This window comes from Eretmochelys imbricata, chromosome 2 (assembly GCF_965152235.1).
Source record: "Eretmochelys imbricata isolate rEreImb1 chromosome 2, rEreImb1.hap1, whole genome shotgun sequence".
Classification (NCBI taxonomy): Eukaryota; Metazoa; Chordata; order Testudines; family Cheloniidae; genus Eretmochelys; species Eretmochelys imbricata.
This window is the reverse complement of record NC_135573.1, coordinates 822342-838885: the sequence shown is the minus strand read 5'-3', so window position 1 is coordinate 838885 and position 16544 is coordinate 822342. Positions and strand designations below refer to the sequence as shown.

Here is a 16544-nt window from a genome sequence, read left to right as displayed (position 1 = left end):
CAAAGACCCTTTGAGGGGGAGTGTTCCAGGCTCGGGCTGCAGCCCAAACCCACTACACTGCAATTCAACTGAGCCTGAACCCCGGGAGCCAGAGCCAACGGGGGTCTAACTGCAGCATAGGCCCACCCTGCTCCCTCTCTCGGACTCTCCTGCTCTCCAGCGTCTCCGTCCCACTGCGGTTCGGGTGCTTGGTGTTTGGGATGCGTTGCCGAAGGTTGAATCCCATCCTGTTATTTCCTGGCCTTGGCTCTAACCCTGCTATTTCAGTGGCCTCACTGGATTCGCTGCTCCTCCCAGTTCTGTGCTGCCTGTGTGTGAATGTCACCAACAGGCTGTTTACCCCTCTTCTTCCCGATCATTAGTGGAGATGTTAAATCACAACAGAGCTAACTCCGATCCCTGCTGGTCCCCATTAGACACCTCCCCTCAGCTCAATACCATGCTGGTTTTTTGCCTACAGACAGCCCCCCAACCTGAAGCAAATACCCACCAGCAACCACACAACAGAACCACTAACCCAGGAACCTATCCTTGCAACAAAGCCCGTTGCCAACTGTGTCCACATATCTATTCAGGGGACACCATCACTGGGCCTAATAACATCAGCCACACTATCAGAGGCTCGTTCACCTGCACATCCACCAATGTGATGTATGCCATCATATGCCAGCAATGCCCCTCTGCCATGTACATTGGTCAAACTGGACAGTCTCTACGTAAAAGAATAAATGGACCCAAATCAGACATCAGACATTCAAAAATCAGTCGGAGAACACTTCAATCTTTCTGGTCATTCAATTTCTGATCTAAAAGTGACTATTCTTCAACAAAAAACTTCGAAAACAGACTCCAACAAGAGACTGCTGAATTGGAATTAATTTGCAAATTGGATACAGTTAACTTAGGCTTGAATAGAGACTGGGAGTGGTTAAGTCATTATACAAAGTAAAACTATTTCCCCTTGCATAATGACAGGTTTCAGAGTAACAGCCGTGTTAGTCTGTATTCGCAAAAAGAAAAGGAGTACTTGTGGCACCTTAGAGACTAACCAATTTATTTGAGCATGAGCTTTCGTGAGCTACAGCTCACTTCATCAGATGCATCTGATGAAGTGAGCTGTAGCTCACGAAAGCTCATGCTCAAATAAATTGGTTAGTCTCTAAGGTGCCACAAGTACTCCTTTTCTATTTCCCCTTGTTTATTCCTCCCCCCCCTCCTCCCCCCACTGTTCCTCAGACGTTCTTGTTAACTCCTGGAAATGTGCTGGAAACGGCCCACCTTGATTATCACTTCAAAAGGTTTTCTCTCCTCCCACCCCACTCTCCTGCTGGTAATAGCTCATCTTAAGTGATCACTCTCCTTACAATGTGTATGATAAACACCCATTTTTTCATGGTCTGTGTGTATATAAATTTCCTCACTGTATTTTCCACTTTATGCATGTGATGAAGTGAGCTGTAGCTCACGAAAGCTTATGCTCAAATAAATTGGTTAGTCTCTAAGGTGCCACAAGTACTCCTTTTCTTTATGCTGGTTTTTATTACCCTTTATTTGGGACCTTGCACTTGCATGACCATGCTGTATCCAAGCCAATCTGAATTATTGCTGAGAATGTTTTCATGAGATGCAGGATCAAATGCTTCACTGAAATCAAAATATTTTCCTTCTTGTGTTGTCTCTTCGCCTGCTGACTGTGTAATGTGACCACACAGAGCAGGCCAGCCTGGCTAATATTGCTGCTTGTTTCTGCTTTCTCAATGGCCATTACAGATTTGGTCTGTTGCTTTGCTAGAGGGTGGAGGTAGCCGTACCGTGTGGTAATTACCAAGATCAATCTCAATCTTTTTAAACAGTCCCTAGCTAGCCTGTGGAACTCTATGCCTCAAGGTATAATTGTGACCCAGAGCTGGGCAGGATTCAGAAAAGGATTATTCCATAATTGCCCACTTCAGAGTTTTTTTCATCTTCCTTTGAAGCAGCTGGAACTGTTGGTTGCCGAGGCAGGCGCAGGTTGGGAATTACCTCAGCATATGACCTAGTGTGGCAGTCCCTGTATGCTTTTTTTTTTTGGAAAATGGGTGCCTCATTTGCTCATTTACACATTGGTAATGTGTAGTGTTGACGGGACTTTACCATGCTGCATGCCTAGGCTGATGAGGCCTCAGAAGTGTCTCCTGAAACAGTTTGAGGTCAAGGTTCCGTATGTCATAGCAACGGGCTGCTCAGGGAGGCATCTGGAGGGATTAATTCCATCTTCTCCTGGTTGATGGATTAGCTTTCTCCCTTGGGTTCCAGCGTGGAATGTCTGTGAAACCCCCTTTTCCTCCATGCTACTCCGGAGGGCATGCTGGGCCCTCTAGAGTCCCTCCCCTGGAGGCTGTTTCTAGGATTTGGCAGTGGCTGCCCTATCTCTGGGCTGTGCAGCCTCACAGAGAGGCACCTAGGTCCTGGGGTTATTGCAGAGCCATTGATAGAAGCGGAGCTCACTGCAGAGGGGTGGAACAAGTCCTGGCAGCACGGCCAGAGGGGGAGGCAGGAGACAGCTGTCAAGGAGCACCACATCCATGGGCTGAGGCAGGAGCTGGGGGTTATCGCAGGGACCAGGCTGCTTCTGGGCTCATGTGACAGTACAGAGAACTGCCTCTTGTCTCGCCTAAGATTGGGGTGGAGTTGCTCTGTAGGCTTATCAGAGCCACCATGCTCTCAGGCTTGCCTGGGGGCTTTCCAGCACTCCCCCCTCTCCCAGCTCAGCACCTGCTTTGGGGCCACAGTGGGTCTTTGGCCCCCTTCTCCAGCCCTGCTCCTCCCTGCCCTGCCTGTGGACACACAGGTTCAGGGTCAAACTCTCCCAAACTTTTGATCTACCTTCTCACTCCTCGTTCACACTTCCTCGCTTTCCCTCAAAGCTGTTCACGGTATCTCCAGGGCCCGTTAATACCCTGTACTCCTGTTGTCTCCCCCAACATCTTCCAGAGGCTGACCTTGCAGCAGCCAGGTTACTGACGGACCCTTTCCCCCACGGTCATGTGCCTTCGGGTCTTGCCTTTCCCAGGCTGTAATGCTTCTATGTTGATGTTATGCCGGGCTCCTTTCGTGGTGTACTGAAAATGGTGTTAAAATTGTAGGCCGTAACTTTAAATTTTAGTGGCTTTTCCTGGTCCTGCCTGCAGGCTAGGGGGCTTAGATCAGAGGTGGTGAAGAAGGCTTTGGGATCATTCCCTGGCCCCATCTTCGTCAGTTTCACTAGCACAGATAGGAGTGTGGGTCCCTGGCTTATGGTCCTGGCCTCTAGGTCTCTGGTTGCCTGGATGGCTCACAGCTGCACTCAGCTGAAGCTGCTGCAGAATAGCCCAGGGTTGCAATAGTGAGAGCCACAGGGGTGCGGCTGGGAACACTACGGGGAATGGGCAGGATGCCCTGTCTGGGGAAAGGCAGCAGGGGTGCTCTACACCATCAGCACCTCCCCTGACTCATTCGAGGTGCCACGTTCATTCATACATTTGAACCTGGGATGAATAAACACAGAGCAAGCGACTCCCAGAAAATGGGGACGATGCTGGGAAGTAACAAAGGGAGATGGATAGAGGTGGTGAGGAGCTGTTCAACAGGAGCCATGCAGACTCGTACCAGGCAGCTCCCGCTCCCAGTATTGCCCTCTCCTCCCGCACCCCCCCACACACCGTCCCGGCCAGCACAGCTTGAGCAGCTTTGGGGATCCTAACAGAGGCTGTTTGCAACCAGGGCTCACAAAGTAAATATGGGCCTGGCTCTGCCTGCATCCTAACAGGCAGCCCTGCCTCAGCGACGGGGCCCGTCACACCGGGGCTGGCTCTGCCCTCGTCCCCGCCAGCCGCCCTCCCTAATAGGGAGGCCATTTGTCTGGTTATAAACTGGACAGCCTGCCTTTTGGGAGGTTTCTCCCTTGTCTGGTCCTGAGACAGAACCAGACATGGTGTTATGTAGTGTTGGATGGAGTGTGAGATCACGCCGGTGGGGACGGAGCGGCGTGATCTCCGAAATGGTGCCCTCCGTGCACCTCGCCCGCATGCTGTATGTGAGGTCACACTGAGAGGGGCAGAGTCACGCCAATTCCAGAACTACCAGAACCAGCATTCCGGGAACATACGAGTGGCCACCCTACTCCCTGGATGACGACTGCACCTGTCGCGGGGGACGGGGGGTGGTTAGAGTAATCCAACAGAAAAAGGAAAAATACCTCCAGGGCCTTGACTCTGCAGTCTCACGCAGAGTAAGGGCCATGGGGGTGGGTGGAGTCTGAGGTCCTCATCACTTTTGTGTCCAAACTACCAAGGCAGGGCAGGTCTACACAATGGCAGGGATTGAGGCTGTGAGATTTAGTGGGTCTAGTGCAGATCGCTCTCCAGTCGACCCCTGTACTCTACCCCCGATGAGAAGAGTAAGGTAAGACGACTCTACCGTCGCCCCCCGCAGTAACTCGACCTAAGGTACGTCGACTCCAGCTACGTTATTCATGTAGCTGGAGCTGCGTAGCGTAGGTCAACTTACGTGGTAGCATAGACATAGCCTGAGTCCAGCGTTCCAAAAAGAAAAATAAAGAAAAGCAGGTCCCTTCATTTCCTCAGAGAGCTTGGCTGGCTGGTGTTCTCAAGCCACTTCCCCAGGAGGCAGCCCCTGGTCCCTGGGGCCAGGGAGCTCCAAATTAGCTGTTTGCTCCTGAAGGCCTCCCAGCTTGAGCTGAGATCCCCCTTCTGAGGGCCTGCCCTTCTCCAGCATTGACAAGCCTTGCAGTTGCAGTGGGTCAGGGCTGGCTGAGCCCACAGGAGCTCTTAAACCCCTTTTTGACTCGAGGGAGTTGCTCAGCATTAGAGGCTCACAACTGAATGCAAGTTCCCAACCAGGATCTTTCCAGAGCTGTAAACAAGGGGACTCTCCTGCCACCTCCTGCTCTGGAATGTGAAGCCTATTAATCTGGCTGCATCTCTAATTCCAGATAAAAATGCATATTAGCAGAACAGTGAACTTACAAAGTGAGGCCCTGAAATGTTGGGAAAAGAGATTAAAAAGATGACCATTGTAACCTTCTCTCTGCGCCATGACGCAGTATTTAAATTACAGACCGATTTTTTTCCCCCTTCATGGTCACAGACTGAGTGTTTCTGGAAGCAGGGCACAGGGCAGGCTGTGCTCCTGGAAGGAGACAGCTGTTCAATATTTTGTTTTATCCTTACTCTGTGTGTAGCTCCCCGGCTGCTTCCACTCTACTCAGCACTGGTGAGAGGCCTCAGCTGCAGTACTGTGTCCGTTCTGGGCACTCACTTCTTTCCCAAAGTGTGACAAATTGGAGAAGTCCAAAGGAGATCAACAAAAATGACCAAAGGTCTAGAAGACATGACCTATGATGCCATTAATGAGGCTGCTATATAAGAGCAGCTCTAGCCTCCATCCCTGTGGGCACCCCTTGACACCTCCCACAGAGCCAGTATTGCTGTGTACCCAGGCTCTTGTTTACAGCCTTGTATCCAGTTCTCCGTCCGATGGCGTTGCTTGTCTCTAGGCCATTTAGAATTAATTTTCCAGTTAAGATATTGTGAGTTGCTTTACTGAGCCCCAGGTCCAGCTCCCTCAGCCAAGCTTTGTCACAGTATTCCCCAGAGCTAAAGCTGAAGCCTGTGGGAGCTGGAAATGCTCCGTGCTGCTGACAATAACAAATCCCTGGCTCTGCCAATGTTCACTCGGATCATTGAGGTGAGCCCCAGAGTGACAGGCCCCGTCACTGAGGGAGGGTGGCTGACTGGCTGGGATGAGGGCAGCAACAGCCCCACCGTGACAGACCCCATCGCTGAGTGAGGGTGGCTGGCTGGGACGAGGGCAGATCCAGCCCTGGTGCGACAGGTCCCGACGCCGAAGGAGGGCGGCTGGCTGGGACGAGGGCAGAGCCAGCCCCACAGTGACAGACCCGTCGCAGGGGGAGAGTGGCTGGCTGGGATGAGGGCACAGCCAGCCCTGATGTGACAGGCCCCATAGAATCATAGAATATCAGGGTTGGAAGGGACCTCAGGTCATCTAGTCCAACCCCTTGCTCACAGCAGGACCAATCCCCAATTAAATCATCCCAGCCAGGGCTTTGTCAAGCCTGACCTTAAAAACTTCTAAGGAAGGAGATTCCACCACCTCCCTAGGGAACCCATTCCAGTGTTTCACCACCCTCCTAGTGAAAAAGTTTTTCCTAATATCCAACCTAAACTTTCCCCACTGCAACTTGAGACCATTACTCCTTGTTCTGTCATCTGCTACCACTGAGAACAGTCTAGAGCCATCCTCTTTGGAAGCCCCTTTCAGGTAGTTGAAAGCAGCTATCAAATCCGCCCTCAGTCTTCTCTTCTGTAGACTAAACATCCCCAGTTCCCTCAGCCTCTCCTCATAACTCATGTGTTCCAATCCCCTAATCATTTTTGTTGCCCTCCACTGGACTCTCTCCAATCCTTCCACATCCTCCACATCACTGAGGGAGGCAGAAGGCTGGTGTAACCCTTCTGCCGGTGGAGCCAGCAGCAACCAGGCCCGGGTTCAGTAACTAGGGGTTCCTTTCCATCGATAAAACACAGAACCGGCTCGAGCCCTCACCCAGGAACCTGGGAAAATTACACACCACCCCTGGGTGCCTCTGAGAGGCAGTACGTCCCCACTTGCAAGCACAGAGTCTGAGCATACAAAAGAAACATTCATGAAAGGAGAGATGTCACCCAACATTAAGCAGGACTCATAAACATAAACTGTGAGCAGGACGACCACCGCAGAGTGCATGAGGCAGAGTCTTCTTCTGCCTCATGTTCTTGAGTTCCCTTACCATGCCCCTCTCTGCTCTCTCACCATACCCCACTCGCAGTATCTGTCCTTGGTCAGTGAGGACCCAGGGTGCAGAGGTGCATCTGTGTGAGTTCACCTCCCATCCGGGAAGAAGGCACCTGACTTGCTCCACCATCTGAGCACTTGCTCTGGTTCGGTGCCCCGCCAGCCACTGCTTCTCGCCAGCCGCTGCTCCTCGCCGCCCGGCCGCCCCGCCAGCCGCTGCTCCTCGCCGCCCAGCCACCCCGCCAGCCGCTGCTCCTCGCCGCCCAGCCACCCCGCCAGCCGCTGCTCCTCGCCGCCCGGCCACCCCGCCAGCCGCTGCTCCTCGCCGCCCGGCCACCCCCTGCTCCTCACCGCCCGGCCACCCCGCCAGCCGCTGCTCCTCGCCGCCCGGCCGCCCCGCCAGCCGCTGCTCCTCGCCGCCCGGCCGCCCCGCCAGCCGCTGCTCCTCGCCGCCCGGCCGCCCCGCCAGCCGCTGCTCCTCGCCGCCCGGCCGCCCCGCCAGCCGCTGCTCCTCGCCGCCCGGCCGCCCCGCCAGCCGCTGCTCACCACTTTTGCTGGCTGCGCCTGCTGGCCAGCCGTCAGTCACCTTCTGCTGCTACCGCTGTAGATCAGTCTCTCAGTGATTTCTTAGCTCTCAGCAGGCTGGGTAGAAACCCTGCCCCACCACAAGTGTTTTCAGCTGTTATTAAACACTTAACATAACAAAAGGCTCCTAATGAGGCTCTATTTAGCTCCATCTTTGAACAGTGCAGAGGAACCAGACTAGGGACCCCTAGGGAGAGTCCATACCACCTAGCTGAGATACTTGTCCCCTCCCCTTTTACTTTCTCTGGGCTCTGGCATTTGAGCCCCAGGCCTAACAAGGTCCTTCCAGCTGAGGGTGACCCCCTCATTTGGGCCAGGTTAAGCACAGTTCTGCTCCCCTTTATTCATACAATAAAGACAACAACATTGATAACAGCATGTCACTACCCCTGCATTCGGTACTAAAGTGATCTGTGACCCAACACCGCTCTATCTGTTGGATATCTAAGCAGAGTAGGTGTGTTCATGTAAATACCGTTTGCTCCTGAAGTCTCTCCCCCTCCCAGCTAGCTGTCAGGGGAGAACGCCTTCAGACCCTGCTTACACTGGGATGAGGGCAGAGCCAGCTCTGGTGTGACAGGCCCCGTCACCGAGGGAGGGTTGTCTGCTAGGATGCAGGCAGAGCCAGGCCCACATTTACTTTCTGAGCCCAAGTTGTGAACAGCCTCTGTTAGGATCCCCAAAGCTGCTCAAGCTGCACTGGCTGGGAAGGGGTGTGTGTGTGTGTGGGGGTGGATACTGGGAGATTCCTGCCCCCGCAGATGGAAGCTGCCTGGTACGAGTCTGCATGGCTCCTGTTGAACAGCTCCTCACCACCTCCATCCATCTCCCTTTGTTACTTCCCGGCATCGTCCCCATTTTCTGGGAGTCGCTTGCTCTGTGTTTATTCATCCCAGGTTCAAATGTATGAATGAACGTGGCACCTCGAATGAGTCAGGGGAGGTGCTGATGAGGTAGAGCACCCCTGCCGCCTTTCCCTAGACAGGGCATCCTGCCCATTCCCCCTAGTGCTCCCAGCCGAACCCCTGTGACTCCCCTGGGAGCTGACCCTCTGTGATCACCCAGAGCACCCAGCGGAGAGCAGGGGTTGAGCCTCCAAGTGAGCTCTGGCTGCTGTTGGAGGACGTGAGATTAGATCAAGCAGCTCAGGCCCAGAGGGCAGTGTCTGTCCATGCATCCTCCACCCTTCCCCTGCCAGGTTTTGGAGCCTCCATGCTGTGCTCTCCAGTGCCCTTCTGCCTGCTGCCTGTGGGCTGAGGAGGAAGCTGACCCTGGGACCAGGCTGACTGGCAGCATTCCTGGGTTTCTGTGCTGGTCTTTGTGTAAAGCACATGGAGCCTGTGAGACCCTAGGGGATAACAGAGGCGCTTTGTCTGCCTGTAACAGGAGCGGGGCAATGGGCTGCCTGCCCAGCTCCATGGTTCCTTCTTAATGAGTTCCTAGGACTGCTGTGTCATTCCTCCCTTCTGCGCCTGCATCTCCCTCTGCAGGGGACAGGCTGGCCAGAGGCTGCACCCGGGCTGTGGCTGTAGCCCCCAGGCTGTGGCTGTAGCCCCCTCGGGCTGTGGCTGTAGCCCCCGGGCTGTGGCTGTAGCCCCCAGGCTGTGGCTGTAGCCCCTGGGCTGTGGCTGTAGCCCCCAGGCTGTGGCTGTAGCCCCCCCGGGCTGTGGCTGTAGCCCCCAGGCTGTGGCTGTAGCCCCTGGGCTGTGGCTGTAGCCCCCAGGCTGTGGCTGTAGCCCCTGGGCTGTGGCTGTAGCCCCCAGGCTGTGGCTGTAGCCCCTGGGCTGTGGCTGTGGCACCCAGGGTGTGGCTGTAGCCCCTGGGCTGTGGCTGTAGCCCCCAGGCTGTGGCTGTAGCCCCTGGGCTGTGGCTGTGGCACCCAGGGTGTGGCAGCAGCCCCCTCGGGCTGTGGCTGTAGTCCCTGGGCTGTGGCAGTAGCCCCCTCGGGCTGTGGCAGTAGCCCTTAGGGCTGTGGCTGTAGCCCCCCCAGGCTGTGGCTGTAGCCCCCCCGGGCTGTGGCTGTAGCCCCCCCAGGCTGTGGCTGTAGCCCTCTGGGCTGTGGCTGTAGCCCCCAGGCTGTGGCTGTAGCCCCCTCGGGCTGTGGCTGTAGCCCCCAGGCTGTGGCTGTAGCCCCCTGGGCTGTGGCTGTAGCCCCCAGGCTGTGGCTGTAGCCCCCGGGCTGTGGCTGTAGCCCCCTCGGGCTGTGGCTGTAGTCCCCGGGCTGTGGCAGTAGCCCCCTGGGCTGTGGCTGTAGCCCCTGGGCTGTGGCTGTGGCATCCAGGGTGTGGCAGTAGCCCTTCGGGCTGTGGCTTTAGTCCCCGGGCTGTGGCAGTAGCCCCCTGGGCTGTGGCTGTAGCCCCTGGGCTGTGGCTGTGGCATCCAGGGTGTGGCAGTAGCCCTTAGGGCTGTGGCTGTAGCCCCCAGGCTGTGGCAGTAGCCCCCTCGGGCTGTGGCTGTAGCCCCTGGGCTGTGGCTGTGGCATCCAGGGTGTGGCAGTAGCCCTTCGGGCTGTGGCTTTAGTCCCCGGGCTGTGGCAGTAGCCCCCTCGGGCTGGGGCAGTAGCCCTTCGGGCTGTGGCTGTAGCCCCTGGGCTGTGGCTGTAGCCCCCTCGGGCTGAGACTGTAGCCCCTGGGCTGTGGCTGTGGCATCCAGGGTGTGGCAGTAGCCCTTCGGGCTGTGGCTTTAGTCCCCGGGCTGTGGCAGTAGCCCCTTCGGGCTGTGGCTGTAGTCCCCGGGCTGTGGCAGTAGCCCCCTCGGGCTGTGGCTGTAGCCCCTGGGCTGTGGCTGTGGCATCCAGGGTGTGGCAGTAGCCCTTCGGGCTGTGGCTGTAGTCCCCGGGCTGTGGCAGTAGCCCCCTCGGGCTGTGGCTGTAGCCCCTGGGCTGTGGCAGTAGCCCCTGGGCTGTGGCTGTAGCCCCTGGGCTGTGGCTGTGGCATCCAGGGTGTGGCAGTAGCCCTTCGGGCTGTGGCTGTAGTCCCCGGGCTGTGGCAGTAGCCCCCTCGGGCTGTGGCTGTAGCCCCCAGGCTGTGGCTCCCCCGTCCCCTCTCCCCGGCTCGCTCTGTGTGCTGGCGAGACGCTGGGGGCCTGAAGGCCTGGCTAGAATAGGCCCGAGCCAGTGCCTCTTGCTGTCTCATCCCCTGTGTGCGTGCCTTGCAGGTGAACCAGGGGAACATGCCAGGGATCCAGAGCACCTTCCTGGCCATGGACACGGAGGAGGGCGTAGAGGTGGTGTGGAATGAGCTGCACTTCACAGACAAGAAGGCCTTCAAGGCCCACGAGGTGAGTGGCTCCTTCCTGCTCCCGTGCCCTGTGGGGACACAGCTGGCTGGAAAAGCCCCTTCCTCCACTCACCAGTTCCCTGAAACCCCAGACCTGCAGCTCCCCGCTGGCTACAGCTCACGTTCCTTCTGCCTGTACATTCTCCTTGAAATGTTGCTCATCTCCTCCCCTAAAAGACAGTCCCTCCATAACGTCAGCGATCAGTCCCCCATGCCTCCTGCATGCTCAGAGACAGCTCTCCTGTCGCTCCTCCCCTTGTCTCTGAGACAGTGCCCTGTACCTCCTCCCCTTATCCTTTGCAGACAGCCCCACAGTACCCTGTGCACCCTCAGATAGGTCCTGGTGTGCCCTGCACCCCCAGACTGCTGCCCTGAAGCTCACTCCCCATCATGGCCTCTGCCCCACCCTGACATGCCAGCCGATGCCCCCCTTGCTCACCTTGCCCTCTGTCCACAGGAGAAGATCAATACCATGTTTGAGCAGCTGGTGGTTGTGGATCATCCCAATATTGTGAAGTTGCATAAATACTGGCTGGATGTGAAGGACTCCAAGGCCCGGGTAAGGGGGTACCGGGACAAGGGGGCAGGGGAGCTTCCCGAGGGCGGGGATGCCAGTGCCCTACCGGACGGGGATCCTGGCTCAGGTGCTTCTCCTCCTCCCGCTTCCCAGCGCTGCACGGAAATCCAGGTCTGGTTCCTGCTCTCTTCCCTGGGCAGCGCTGCGCCAAGGGGTGCGGCTTTTAAGCCCTGGGACCTAATGGCTGTTCTGACCCTCTGGGGCAGTGGCTGAGCTGACACCTCCCTCCCCCTCCACCAGGTGATCTTCATCACAGAATACGTGTCCTCAGGGAGCCTGAAACAGTTCCTGAAGAAAACCAAGAAAAACCACAAGGCCATGAACACTCGGGTAGGATTCCTCACCCTGTCTGGGAGGGTCTGTAATGGGCAGGTTGCTTAGTGCCCCAGGCCCCTGACGCGAAGACCCCCTCTGTGGAACAGGCGTCAGGTACAGATGGGCATGTAGGGATAACCTGTGAGCAGCACAAACCCTCTGCTTGCTGCTGGGGGTGGCAGCTTGATCAGAACTGGGGACTAAAAGCAGAGCTTCCCTAGGGGCATCTGGGGATAGGAACATCCAGGGTCCCTAAGCAGAATCTGTGGCTCTCAACAGTGTGAAGTCTTTGGACCCATAGCCAGGGGCATTATCGTCCAACCTGAGCAAGATCTAACCATAAAAGCCAGGACTCTGACAACCCACTGCTAACTCTGGCACCTCCTAGAGCAGAACTCAGCAACCCCAGAGTCATGCCGTAGGGAGGGGACTCTCAATCAGGAGCCTTCCCGTGGAGACAGCCTTAGACTTCAGGAAAGGGAAGAGGCCACCCCCAATCCTTCAAATCTGAAAAACGGCTTGTGGTTATGGCACTGGCCTGGGACACAGGAGCCCTGGGTTCTGTTTCCGTCTGTGGCAATGACTTGTTGCATGAGCATGGGCAAGTCTCTTGTCTCGGTGCCTCAGTTCCCAACCTGCGACATGGGGGTAATACCTCCCTAGGGGTGAGGATAAATCCACTGGGGTCTGTGATGCTCCGGCAATGGGGCCAAAGAAGAACCAAGTCACATGGGTTTTGAGCCCCTTGTTTTCTCTGAGTGCTGTCCCAGGCCCCCAGTTCCTACAGGTAAGAATCACGCCTGCTAGGTTCTCAACCTAGCTAGGATTTTTTCAGGTAGCTGCTGCAGGGGAGATTAAGGTGGCCCATCTGTGTGCTCTGGTCTCCTGATTGATACAGGCCTTCTCCAAAGGGACCATATCTGGGACCCTGCTGCTAGCGAGTGGTCCCTCCCTGGGGGAGAAGGGGCCTGGGGGCCTTGCACAGGGGACGTTCACACAAAGCCCTGTGGAGCAGATTGTAGGGAATGATCCTGCTCTCCTCTCTGGGGACTAGGCAGGCTGTGATGGGGCTTCCCTATCTGACAGGGCGCTCTGATCTCTCCTCTAGGCCTGGAAGCGCTGGTGCACACAGATCCTCTCTGCTCTCAGGTGAGCCTCCTCCCCACCCGTGCTGTTGCCTGGCTTGCCACTTCGTGCTCAGCAGACTGGTAACACTTAAGGGGGGGCTCTGCTCTTTCTACAGCTTCCTGCATTCCTGTGATCCGCCCATCATCCACGGCAACCTGACGAGTGACACTATCTTCATCCAGCACAACGGCCTCATAAAGATTGGCTCAGGTACCGGGCAGAGGGCCCCTTCCCCTCTGCTGCCAGGGTGAATGGTCACTGTGGAGAGGCTTCCCCCAGCTAAGAGATGTGAACTCAGGGGGTTGAGTGGGTGGCTCTGAGGCACCTTTGCTCCCGTGGCTACTTCACCCCTCTGGCCTCTTGCCAGACTCCCTAGTCCAGGGCATGGCCCCATGGCTTACTCACCCTGGACTTCCTCCTGGTACCTGTACAGCTCCTGTTCTCCCTAGCAAGTGCCTGTAGGCCCCTTCTCTGCAGCTTCCTCCTTTCTCTGCCCCTGCTTCCCAGCCAGCGAAACAGACTTAGCTGTGTGGTCACTGGCTGCCACCAACTCCAGTTACTAAATACCTAGCTGTTTGTATTCTCTCATTCCGCCCCGTGTCTCTCGCCGCCTTTCTCATGCTACCCCCCATTTCCTGATATTTGTACTTAATAACCTCATGTAACTTCTTTCTGTAAGACATTGACATTTCTCAGAAAGCTTTTCCTTTTCTTTCTCAAAGCCCTGACGTACCATAACAGGTGATCAGATGTTTCCTCTCCCTTCCCGCGCTCCCATAGTCCATCTTTGTGTTTCATGTATTCAAAAAAAATTTTTGTTTAAACCAGAATGGCCAGGTAGTGCCCTAAACAAAATTACTTCATTTTTCCTGCCCAGACCCTGAGGCGTGTTGTTATCCTCAACTCTAGGGCACAACTCAGAAAGTCTTATGCCTTTTTTTCCCATTGATCCAAATTTTTGGCCATTCCTCTTTTAAATTTTCCTGTCCTAAGTTTTCAAATTCCTGTTTATTCAAGAATATTTCTATGGCAATCCTTCCATTTTTTACCATGCTTGCCTAGCTCTTTTGTCTGCCATTTCATCCCGTTCCCTCGACATACACTGGGATCCAGGCTAGTGCTACATGGTGCATATCATTTAATTGATTACATCACTTCTACATACGGAGACACCCTTTTTATCCCGGCAGAGAGTCCTGTGGCACCTTCTAGACCAACAGACGTATTGGAGCAGGAGCTTTCGTGGGTGAACACCCCCTTCTTGCCGCTTTTACAGACCCAGACTAACACGGCTGCCCCTCTGATCCTTTTTATTCCCTTACTCAGAAAAACTGCTGCTGCTGCTGGATGTACAAATTAGTGCCAACATTATTGCTACTGGTTCCGCTGCCATGGCAGCTATAAAGTCAGATATTCTTTTAAATACACCAGTTCCTAATTCTGGTACTCAATAGGCTGTCTCTACTCTTCCTGCTTTTTCTGCAGTGTAGCGGATGATCCATCTGCAAATATTGGGCAAGAACATAAGAATAGCCACAGTGAGTCAGACAAATGGTCCATCTAGCCCAGTATCTTCTCTTTTGACAGTGCCCAGTGCCAGATGCTTCAGAGGGAGTGAAGAGAACAATGTACCACGTGATCCGTTCCCTGTGGTACAGTCCCAAGTTCTAGGAGTCAGAGGTTTAGAGACCCCAGAGCATGGGGTTGCATCCCTGCCCATCTTGGCTAATAACCATTGATGGACCTGTCCTCCATGAATTTATCTAATTCTCTTTTGAACCCAGTTATACTTTTGGCCTTCACAATATCCCCTGGCAGCGAATTCCACAGCTTGACTGTGTGGTGTGTGAAGAAACACATTGTTTGTTTTAAACCTGTTAATTTTACTGGGTGACCCCAGGTTCTTGTGTTATGCGAAAGGGTGAATAACACTTCCTTGTTCACTTTCTCCATATGCTGTTTGTGATTTTACAGACCTCAGTTGTATCCCATTGGCTGGTAGGGGAACCTGGGCCCACCCACAACTCCAGGTTCCAGCCCCAGGACTCTTTGACTAGCAATCCAGGTCTGCTCAGTCTCAGTCCTTCTTGCTGTTTCCCTGAGCTCCTTCCTACCCCACCTCTCTATCTCCTGGTCTATCTCGGGGTTTGCCACTGCAGCTTCCCTTGCTCCCTGCGGCTACTTCTCCCCTCTCAACCTCTTGCCAGATTCTCTAGTTCAGTGTTTCTCATCATTTTGTGCTGGCGACCCCCTGTGGACTTAAAAAAACTCGTGACCCCCTACTAGAAAAAAATTGCTACCCCCTACCTTAAGCTTGGGGCTTCGGGCTGAAACCTGTAAGTTAGCTTTGCAGGGCCCCCTGTGGCATGGGGCCCCTGGCAATTGCCCTGCTTCCTACCCCCTAATGCCAGCCCTGCTTGCGACTCCGCTCCTCAAACCTCTCCCGCCACCCCCAGGCCTCCCGGTGGAGAAACACTGCTCTAGTTCAAGGCATGAGGCCAGGGCTATCTCTCCCCTGGACTTCCCCCTTCCTCCTGACCAACTCCCTTTCTGCAGCTGCCTCCTGCTTTCACATCAGCTTAATAATCCTGGGCTTCATCTCCAGCATGTGAGGTAAATTGGTCTTTTCTGGCTTGTGTGAGGTGACGACCCCGTCACAGGTGACCCACAGGGAGACAGGTCGGGGGGGGGGACCTCTGGCCCGGGTAGGAGTGGGGGTGTGTGACCAGCAGGAAGCCGGGTAGGTGGGTGCATGGGGTGTTCTGTAGGCAGGTGTGTTAGATGGCTCTGCCCCAGGTGGTGGTGGGGGAGTGACCCATAGGCAGCTGGGTGGCTGGCTGGCTGGCTCTGGCCTGGGCAGGTGAAGGCAGTGACCTGCAGGCAGGGTGGGTGGGTGGCTCTGGCCCAGGTGGGTGAGGGGAGTGACCTGCAGGCAGGGTGGGTGGGTGGCTGGTTCCACCCTGGGTGGGTGAGGGGGGTGACCTGGGTGCATCACTGAATGATATTATTTGGAGTTAACATCTCCCTTCCGCCTGTCTCCCCTCCTGCCATCTCTCTGCTCTTCCTGGTCTGGACCTGCTCCCACCCTGCAGTCTGGCACAGGGTATTTGCAAATGGTGAGTATCTCCCCTGTCATCTCTCCTAGCCCGTCCATCCCTTCAGCTTTAGATCCTGAGTGTCCCTCTTCTCAAATCTGACTCCCTGATGGGGCATGACCCCACAGGTGGGACATGTTGTATTAATCTCAAGGGCCAGAAGAGTTAGAGGTGTTTATGAACTTTTTCACTGTCCAACATGAAAATAGTGATATTCAGGTTCGGGGGAGGAGTTCTACGGAGGCTTTGGTTTTACTCAGCTGCTTGCCAAACACCCAAAAGTGTTCATTCTAAAGTTGAACATTTATTTGGTCAAACACAAGAAAGAACAAGAAATTTAAACAAGCATTTCATATTGAAGCTGAAATTGAGTGATTATGCAAAACAATCAAATGTCTCTCTCCTTTTGGAAGTAAAATATCAGAGTGTCTTATTTCCAGAATAATCTTTCCTTGATGAAAAGGAAGGGCTAACTTTACTCTGCCCTGATGTGGGAAGGGTATGCACTTCTCCTGCTTCTAACAGACAGACAGATACAAGTTGGAGGAGAAGTAGGAAAGGGAGGTTGTGGAAGCTCTTTCGCTGGAGGTTTTCAAAAGAAGGCTGGAGAGCCGTCTGTCTGGGATAGCTTAGACCCAACGAATGCTGCACTGTGGCAGGGGGTTAGACTGGGTGACCCCTGCAGTCCCTTTTAACCCTGTGGTTCGATATGATTCTATGATAGCAAAGGGG

The 16544-nt window shown here is 55.0% G+C and overlaps 1 protein-coding gene and 1 long non-coding RNA gene across 9 annotated transcripts in view; one reads left to right on the top strand and one right to left on the bottom strand.

Annotated features, from left to right (window-relative positions):
- The window catches only part of LOC144260817 (uncharacterized), a 142946-nt gene extending 135124 nt beyond the window's left edge, over positions 1-7822 (bottom strand). Inside the window, exon 1 of the long non-coding RNA XR_013345057.1 lies at positions 7381-7822. This is a non-coding gene — a long non-coding RNA (uncharacterized LOC144260817). The remainder of the gene's footprint in view (positions 1-7380) is intronic.
- The window catches only part of NRBP2 (nuclear receptor binding protein 2), a 56774-nt gene that overhangs the window by 10303 nt on the left and 29927 nt on the right, over positions 1-16544 (top strand). For all 8 annotated transcript variants that reach the window (XR_013345054.1, XR_013345055.1, XR_013345056.1 and 5 more), the window contains exons 2-7: positions 10576-10698; positions 11155-11256; positions 11515-11604; positions 12698-12738; positions 12833-12927; positions 15810-15833. Coding sequence is in view for 5 of the 8 variants with exons in the window: in XM_077809590.1 (XP_077665716.1) it covers positions 10576-10698; positions 11155-11256; positions 11515-11604; positions 12698-12738; positions 12833-12927; positions 15810-15833 (475 nt within the window). In the remaining 3 variants the exon portion in view is untranslated. The remainder of the gene's footprint in view (positions 1-10575; positions 10699-11154; positions 11257-11514; positions 11605-12697; positions 12739-12832; positions 12928-15809; positions 15834-16544) is intronic.